Here is a 9,236-nt window from a genome sequence, read left to right as displayed (position 1 = left end):
AAATCCCCGAGCTGACAAGGTAAAAATCGGTCATTCTGCCCCTGAGCAAGACAGTTAACCCACTGTTCCCGGGTGCCAATGAGGTGGACGTCGATTAAAGGCAGTCCCAAGACACATTTCAGTTGAATTCATTCAATTGTACAACTGACTAGGTATCCCCCTTTCCCTTCATATGCATATATCACCAAGTGTTGATTTTCAGTGTAACATGACTAGTGTTTGTGTTAAATGAACAGTCATTGGTGTAAAATAACCTGTGTTGGTGTTAATACAACCAGTGTTAAACCAAAACCACGTCCATCATTACCATGTTTCCCAACATGCTCTATTGCAAGGTAGAGTTTTTGAATTGTTTAGTTCAATATCTATGTTTTGTATATACAATGATTGATTAATTCATCTCATTCTACTCAAATATAAATAGCATACATTTTTTAAAAACAAATCCAATCTGTTACTTGGACTTTTACACCCGTTACTGAAATGGTTGTTCAAGTTCTTTAAGATGGTTTAGGTAAGTCTCATGTACTAGTCTTCCCAATCTGGCAGTGATTCTGAATACAGATTAATAAAAATAGCCCCATTCTGTCTGGATTCTGACAGGAATTAGATATAATTTTCAAACCAGCATAGTGTTACTTTACAGGCCTGATTTGCCTGTAAACCATTAGTCTAAGTCTAAGCCTTATCTAAACTGGGGGAGGGCCATTCTTAACTAACATATGGAATTGTTTTAAAATGGGAAAACCAAGGATCATTTATTTGTTTGAATTTTAAGAAACCTTAAGGTATCAAAAAATATGTTGAAAAAAATATTGGATGAAACATTGAATTTGGCATTACTGCTATTAGACAATAGAAATGTTTTGAATAACAGATTCACTACATGGAACAACGGGGGATTGAGAAGCAGCCCATGCAAAAAAAACGCATATCTCTGTTTAAACAGACGGATTTTGATGGGGATTTCTAAAATTATTTTAATTATTGTAGGCTAAGGGTTAACCAATGCCCTCACAGTAATGCCTCACGAAATATTTAGTGGATGTGTTAAATCGTTTTATTTGAAGAATAACATAGGAGGACTGAACTCCGATGAACGCAACAACAATGTCTCTGTCACTACAAATACATTCATGGGTGGTAAACTCTAAAACTTCCCTCGAAATGCAAGACACTCTGGGAAATATGCAAATAAGGCTTTAAACTGAGCAGTGTGTCAATTTAACACTGAAATGTGTGGACCCATATAGATTCGGGACTAATTTTAAATGTAACTCTGTCAGTGTTGATTTGCGGTGTAGCATGAGGACAACAAAGTAGCCTTTAAGACAGATACTTTGCGTGGTGGAATAGCAAATAAAACGGACTGCAACCCGTCGAACGTTGATGATTAAAGCTTCAGAGCAAAGTTCAGTGAACCAACCACACACGAGATAAAGCGTTCACAGGACAGTCGAACCGGAGGCAGTCTCGTTTTTCGCTGGTTTGCATAACTTTCTGATGGCACCGGGTGACCCGTAACGGCAGAATGTGGTATTTTTGTGATATCCTCGGTCGTGTCAGGCACTCGCCGTTCATTGGGTTATATTTGTTGGGATTCTGGATAGCACCTGTGTCCTTACACCCACAATGCTTGGATTTCAAGCCCCCGTTCAAGCCTCAAGAGGACCTCCAGTTCTGCGCAATGTACAGGAACTTCGGCTGCTGCGACTCAGCGAAGGACCAGGAATTGATGGCAAAATTCTATAAGATCATGGACAATTTCGACAATTATGGATATGCCAACTGTGCTGGGTACGTGCAGGACCTTCTCTGCCAGGTAAGCAAAGAACGGGTAAAGGTCGATACATGGTTTTGTTTTCAGAATTACATCATCCAGCTATTATTGGCTAGCACAGGCATGTTTGTAGAGGCATATACTTGTTATACACCCGCACATTCATCCAATGAGATAAAATAGTCCGATCTGACGTGCATTATTACAGTGCATAATTGCGTAATAGAATGCATAAAAACAAATTAACAATGTATGTCCTGTCGCGCTGTTTGTCAATCACTGCATGATAAAATGCACCTTGTCATAACAAGTGTATCTCCTCAAATCGAAAGTGTATGTTCTTCACAGAACAAGGCGATTGTCTAACAGGACATGGGGGCTGCGCAAATGAAAGAGTTTGTTTGGTCCCTCACTCCTCACATTTCTCTCTTCCTTTTCCTTCTTTCTCCCCTCCTTCAGGAATGCTCTCCATATGCAGCTCACCTCTTTGATGCAGAAGACCCCAGTACCCCCATCAGAACCCTCCCTGGCCTGTGCCCTGACTACTGCTCTCAGTTCTGGCTCAAATGCCGTTCCACCATCACCTTGCTCTCTGACGACCTGCAGCTAGCCCAAGCCGAGCCGGACCAGGTCCATTTCTGCCAGCACCTGGAGCTGGAGGACCCAGACTACTGCTACCCACACCTCCTCAGCAACGAGCAGCTGACGCAGAACCTGGGCCACGTCCTGGCCGACCCAGAGGGCTGCCTGCAGCTCTGTCTGGAGGAAGTAGCCAACGGGCTGCGGAACCCCCTGGCCATGGTGCACGCCAACGATGGCACGCACCGCTTCTTTATAGCCGAACAGGTGTGTTTGTGCTCACTTTCCAGAGTTGTTGTATTGCATTGTGGTATTTTAGTGTCGGTTTCCCAGAAACAGATTAAGTTTTGTCCTGGACTAAAAAGTTATTTCAATAGAGAATAGGGACTAGTCGTAATCTATGTTTGGGAAACCGGCCAATAGTGTATAGATTTTGGGCATTTTTAAAAATTTGTATGCAGACATCGCAAAATGTATTTCCATGTAAATGGACAATAAAGTTTTTATCATATCGTAGGTGGGCCTGGTGTGGACGTACCTGCCTGACCGCTCCAAGCTGGAGAAGCCCTTCCTGAACATCACCAAGGCTGTTCTGACGTCACCTTGGGAGGGGGACGAGAGGGGCTTCCTCGGCCTGACCTTTCACCCCAACTATAAGTACAATGGGAAGCTGTACGTGTACTACTCTGTGGAGATCGGCTTCGACGAGAGGATCAGGGTCAGCGAGTTCCGCGTCTCCCCCGGCGACATGAACGAGGTGGACCACGCATCTGAGAGGTACAGTTATCTATGACTCCCAAATGGCACCCTATTCCCTATATATAGAACACTACTTTCAACCAATTGCTGTTGTGCATAACACATCGTAGATATTACACATTAGAGGTGGATAAGATGAGTTCCCACCACCAACAAAGTGCTTGGATAAGCAGTATATTTTCCATAATTATTGTACCTCCGAGAGATGGGCGCTGCCACACTGAATTCTCTGTCTCGTATCTGTCTCTGTCTCAAACACCTTCTCAGGATCATTCTGGAGGTTGATGAGCCTGCTTCCAATCACAACGGAGGAATGGTGATGTTTGCTGATGATGGATACCTGTACATTTTCACTGGAGACGGGGGCATGGCCGGAGACCCCTTTGGGAAATATGGAAACGCTCAGAACAAGTGAGAGAAGAGGGAAAAATATGTGGACCTCTCATTCATGATGTCATCTTTTGGCATTGACTCATATAACTTTTTTTATTTTATTAGTTACAGCTGTACCATTAACACAGTTGCTAATAATAAGTTACTTAGGTAAACCGCAAAGACAATAATAATACTCGCGGAAAGATGTCCAAGTTTACACTCCTCTCTTCTGCAGGTCAGCCCTGTTAGGCAAAGTGCTCCGTATCAATGTTGATGACAATGATAGGGGTCCCCTGTACAGGATCCCTTCTGACAACCCGTTTGTGCATGAGCGCGGGGCGCGCCCTGAGGTCTACGCTTACGGGGTGCGGAACATGTGGAGGTGCCCCCTTTTTTTCAACACTTTCACGATATGCTTACTTCATGAAACATTACACCTCCTTACACTTTATATAGTGTGGCGAGACATTACATTACTGCACTGAATAAAGGAGTAATAACTTGGAAATTAAGAGTAATCTCGTTGTAGCTACTGAAGTAGTTGTGTTGGTCGACTTGTTCTTGTTTCTCCCATGGAGGTGTTCTGTGGACCGTGGGGACCCTCTGACGAAGGAGGGGAAGGGCCGCATCTTCTGCGGGGACGTGGGCCAGAATAAGTTTGAGGAGATCGACATCATAGAGAAGGGAAGGAACTACGGCTGGAGGGCCAAAGAGGGCTTCTCCTGTTATGACAAGAAGCTGTGCGCCAACAGCTCTCTAGGTGGGAATCCTGTAGCCTGATCCAAGATCAGTTTGTGCTGCAGAACCAACTCCAATGCTCGTTGTCATGCCGGCATCCTGTGGTTCACTGGGAGATGAAGGTCTCAGTGTGTTTTGTTCTGTGACTTCCTTAAAAAAAAAAAAAAAATCTTTCTGTTAAAAAAAAAAACTTGAATACTGTACTTTATTTATCCTTCGACAGTAATGGAACCAGAGTGGGAAGAGATTGGAAGGGTGGATGTAGGGATTGAACGCCGTTCTCCAGGGTCATAATGTGCTTAGAAGGGGAGTGCTCAGGTGGGAATAACCAGGGAATCTGTGAATTTAACCAGGATTTCTGGAAAACCACAGGCTCTGCACAATTTCCTTCATTTAAAAAATACGTCTTATATCTCTTCCTCCTGTTCTCTTCCAGATGATGTACTCCCCATTTATGCCTACCCTCACAAGATGGGCAAGTCTGTGACTGGCGGATATGTGTACAGAGGGTGTGAATACCCCAATCTGAACGGCATGTACATATTTGGAGACTTCATGAGCGGGTAAGGCTCCTTACTGTACGTGTTCACCATTTTCAATCCAATCCTATAAGTGTTTATAGATGTTTGAGTCCATATATATTTCCTTCGGAAAGTATTCAGACCCCTTGACTTTTTTCAAATGTTATTACCGTATAGCCTTATTCTAAAATAGAATAAATAAATAAAATCGTTAGCAATTTACACACAATGCCCCATAATGACAAAGCGAAAACAGGTTTTTAGAAAATGTGGCTAAGTTATTACATCTAAAACCCTGAAATTATTTACATAAGTATTCGGACCCTTTACTATGAGACTTAAAATTGAGCTCAGGTGCATCTAGTTTCCATTGATCATCCTTGAGCTGTTTCTACAACTTGATTGGAGTCCACCTGTAGTAAATTCAATTGATTGGACATGATTTGGAAAGGCACAGTATAAGGTCCCACAGTTGACAGTGCATGTCTGAGCAAAAACTAAGCCATGAGGTCGAAGGAATTGTCCGTAGAGCTCTGAGACAAGATTGTGTCGAGGCACAGATCTGGGGAAGGGTACCAAAAAATGTGCGTAGCATTGAAGGTCCCCAAGAACACAGTGGCCTCCATCATTCTTAAATGGAAGAAGTTTGGAACCACCAAGACTCTTCCTAGACTTCCTAAACTGAGCAAACGGGGGAGAAGTGCCTTGTTCAGGGAGGTGACCCAAGAACCCAATGGTCACTCTGACAGAGCTCTAGAGTCCCTCTGTGGAGATAGGAGAATCTTCCGGAAGGACAACCATCTCTGCAGCACTCCACCAATTAGGCTTTTATGGTAGAGTGGCCAGACGGAAGCCACTCCTCAGTAAAAGGCATATGACAGCCCACTTGGAGTTTGCAAAAAGGCACCTAAAGGACTCTCAGATTATGAGAAAGAAGATTCTCTGGTCTGATGAAAACAAGATTGAAATATTTGGCCTGAATGCTAAGCGTCACGTCTGGAGGAAACCTGGCACCATCCCTACTGTGAAACATGGTGGTGGCAGCATCATGCTGTGGGGATGTTTTTCAGCTGCAGGGACTGTGAGACTAGTCAGGATTGAGGCAGAGATGAACGGAGCAAAGTACAGGGAGATCCATAATGAAAACCTTAGGACCTCAGACTGAGGGCGAAGATTCACCTTCCAACAGGAAAACAACCCAAAGCACACAGCCAAGACAATGGAGGAGTGGCTTCAGGTCAAGTCTCTGAATGTCCTTGAGTAGGGCCAGCCCAGACTTGAACCCAATCAAACATCTCTGGAGAGACCTGAAAATAGCTGTGCAGCAATGCTCCCCAAAGAACCTGACAGAGCTTGAGAGGATCTGCAGAGAAGAATGGGAGAAAAGCTCCAAATACAGGTGTGCCAAGCTTTTAGCATCATACCCAAGAAGACTCGAGGCTGTAATTGCTGCCAAAGGTGCTTCAACAAAGTACTGAGTTAAGAGTCTGAATATTTTTTAAAATACATTTGCAAAAATGGCTAAAAAACTGTTTTTGGCTTTGTCATTATGGGGTATTGTGTGTAGATTGATGAAGGGGGAAAACTATTTTCTCCATTTTAGAATAAGGCTGTAACGTAACAAAATGTGGGAAAAGTCAAGGGGTCTGAATTCTTTCCGGATGAACTGTAGCAGGTGTATTTTCTTATGTTTCGAAAGTTGTGTTTTATGTTTTTATATATGGTCTATAAGGAAAGCATACTGCAAATGAAAGAAATTTAAAATAACATTTAATGTAGTGTCTCCTCCCTATAGGCGTATGATGAACCTCCAGGAGAATAAGAACACGGGTCAGTGGAACTACCATGAGATCTGTATGGGCATTGGTTTGACCTGTGCCTTTCCTGGCCTCATAAACAACTACTACCAGTACATTATCTCCTTCGCTGAGGACGAGGCAGGTAGGAGGAGTCACATTAAACCTATTTTTGTTTGCCAATGGTCACACAGGCAATGGAAAAGTTTTTTTAAGCATCAGATCTCTAGGCTGCACACATTTAAGGCCAGTTTAAGTTTAGTCCTGGACTAAAAGGCATGCTCAATGGAGAATCGCCACTGAAACCAGCTAGATTGCCAAATTATGTGAAATGTTCATTTTTCTGTCTGAACAGGAGAACTGTACTTCATGTCGACCGGAGTGCCCAGTGCCACATCTCCCACCGGTGTTGTTTACAAACTGGTGGATCCCTCAAGGTAAGGATTTAAAGCCACAATCTGTATTTTCAACAGCCTGACCCTGCCACAATGTTTGGTAAGGTGAGGGCTAAAACAAAGTGTCGTGGCCTTCTGCTTTTCTCTTGGAGATGGCAGAAGCCTAGCATTACCGTCATAGACACACTTTTAAAAAGAGACCAAGACAAAACAAAATCAGTAAAACATGTTAAGCATCTGTTCATGATTACTGATCTATTTTAAGTCAGAAGAATGTGCCGCATCATAATCTTTCTGTCTGTAGTTCTTAATCTGATTTACATTGTACGTTCTGTTTCTCTGTGTTCTTTGTTCTTATAGCATAACCGCTGATGAACGGCATTCTATTTCTGTTTTGGTGATCATTGAGATTTTCTTACCCTCTGTCGGGGTCGGCTCACTCTCCCTTTCTCCAGATTTCTAGGTGAAAGAGAAAGAACGAACAGAAAATAAAATAAAGGGTGTTGGAGCAGTGTGAATGCTCTTTTATCTAAATCTCTCTCTCACTGACTTAGGTCTAAACAGTCTTGGCCGCAAGATCTCTCTTTCTTGCATACCCTCTCTTTTGCTCTCTGTTGGCTGCAGCACTATACTGTTGTGTCAAGTTATTTGTTTCTCACTCGCTCATGAAGCTGATATGAATTACTCTCTACCACAGCAATGTTTGGAAAAGGGGAAGAGAAGAATAGGCCTTCAGCCTCATTCTGGGAGGGAGACAGCTGAAAGCGAATCAAAAAAAGAGAGTTGAAGTCTCAACAGAGGCTGATGAAACTGGGGTGAAACTTTCACTTCTCACCCTCTGATTTACTTTTCTTCCCTGCTGAGCTGAGAACTTTTGGTATTTTGTCTTTTTTAGACGGGCACCGCCAAGACAATGTCACTATGACCCACTGCCTGTCAGAGTGAAGAGCAAGCTTATCAAGTTCAGGCCAAAAGAAAGTGAGTATGCTGGCTTTCAACATATATCTCAGTCTGTCTGCTTTTATTTTGTTCATTATATTTAGCCCCCTTTGCTCAATCAAACACTTACAGTATGTCAGTAGATCTCGCTGCTCGATCTAGATTGTCACTAGATCTCGCTGCTTCGATTAGATTATTCACTTCATCAATTCCCTGATTATTGTCATTTGAGAGATATTTTAGGCACAAGACCTCTGAGATTGCCAGATTCATATTCCACTTTTATTATACTGTGGATAGGCGTACATGCTAATTATAACCTCATCTCACCGATCTATTCATTAGGACAGTCCATGTAGTTATCCTAAATCTGACCTGTTCTTCTATCCCACAGCATTAACCGGAGTTGAACTACCGACAAAGCATCAAAAGCTCTCCCCGCCAGAAGAGCCCGTCAGACCCCATCCCACTGAGTCCGCAGTAAGCGAGTCCGACAAGGACTGGCTTCAGGAGCTCATGGACATTCTAAAGGAGCAAGAGGCTGCCGTCGTCACCACCACACTGCCTCAAACTACAACCAAACCACCCAGGCACACACGACGGAAAAACCGACGAAAGAAGGGCAAGCACCGGTCGGAGAGCGTGTTGGCCCCGGCAGCCGCGCCTCAGAGCGGGGCGGTGAGACTGGCGGGGGATGAGCAGGGGCGGGACGACCGGGGGAGGGTGGAGATCTTCGTCAACGGTGAATGGGGTACGGTGTGCGACGACCTGTGGAATACGAAGAACGCGGCAGTGGTATGTCGGCAGCTGGGGTTCCGATTCGCCCTGAAGGCATCCAAGCACTCTGAGTTTGGAGAAGGGAAGAGTCTCCGGATTCTTCTGGACGATGTGCAGTGTGAGGGCACAGAGGAGAGCCTGCTGGACTGTCAACACACAGACATAGGAATACATAACTGTGCCCATTACGAGGACGCAGGGGTGATATGCGGGAACTCAGACTACGTTGATGCCTAGAAATGAGAGTCGATTGAGAGGTGATTGAATTTATTTGTGACTGTGGCCTAAGTGATTGTAACTAAAAACAAGGCATATTGCTGTTTAACTTTTGTCTAATTGTTGTCGATGTTGGCACTTACAGGTCTACCTCTTTTCATTAAGGTGATTTAATTGCTGTGTTAAAGTCTTAAAGGTTTTATAATTCAAATGTAAGACTTTGCTAATGTAAGACAATGCTTTCTCTAAAGGAAATTAATCTAAAACAGTAAATGAATGAATATACTGTATAAGGAGAATGAATACCAGGTTATTTAATATTCTCTCATGATCACATACTGAAATAAATGCTCCATACAGA

At 43.5% G+C, this 9,236-nt stretch overlaps 1 protein-coding gene across 1 annotated transcript; it reads left to right on the top strand.

Annotated features, from left to right (window-relative positions):
- Window positions 1-1,205: 1,205 nt before the first annotated feature.
- Window positions 1,206-9,236, top strand: hhipl1 (HHIP-like 1). The gene is made up of 11 exons (XM_035743358.2): window positions 1,206-1,822; window positions 2,240-2,626; window positions 2,877-3,136; window positions 3,386-3,529; window positions 3,729-3,875; window positions 4,072-4,253; window positions 4,668-4,794; window positions 6,548-6,693; window positions 6,904-6,985; window positions 7,839-7,921; window positions 8,277-9,236. Exons 1-11 carry the CDS (start codon window positions 1,532-1,534, stop codon window positions 8,894-8,896), a joined length of 2,469 nt encoding a protein of 822 aa, XP_035599251.1. The 5' UTR covers window positions 1,206-1,531; the 3' UTR covers window positions 8,897-9,236.

Source organism: Oncorhynchus keta, chromosome 29 (genome assembly GCF_023373465.1).
Source record: "Oncorhynchus keta strain PuntledgeMale-10-30-2019 chromosome 29, Oket_V2, whole genome shotgun sequence".
NCBI classification, from domain to species: Eukaryota; Metazoa; Chordata; class Actinopteri; order Salmoniformes; family Salmonidae; genus Oncorhynchus; species Oncorhynchus keta.
Note: the sequence above shows the minus strand (reverse complement) of the source record. Positions and strands in the feature narration are given on the sequence as shown.

What these genes read in the sequence shown, in the direction of transcription:
- hhipl1 (XM_035743358.2), top strand. Translation starts at nt 1,532, where the DNA reads ATGTGGTATTTTTGTGATATCCTCGGTCGTGTCAGGCACTCGCCGTTC. An exon ending in CTTCGCTGAGGACGAGGCAG is followed by an intron (nt 6,694 to 6,903) that starts GTAGGAGGAGTC and finishes CTGTCTGAACAG; the next exon opens with GAGAACTGTACTTCATGTCG. An exon ending in AAACTGGTGGATCCCTCAAG is followed by an intron (nt 6,986 to 7,838) that starts GTAAGGATTTAA and finishes TGTCTTTTTTAG; the next exon opens with ACGGGCACCGCCAAGACAAT.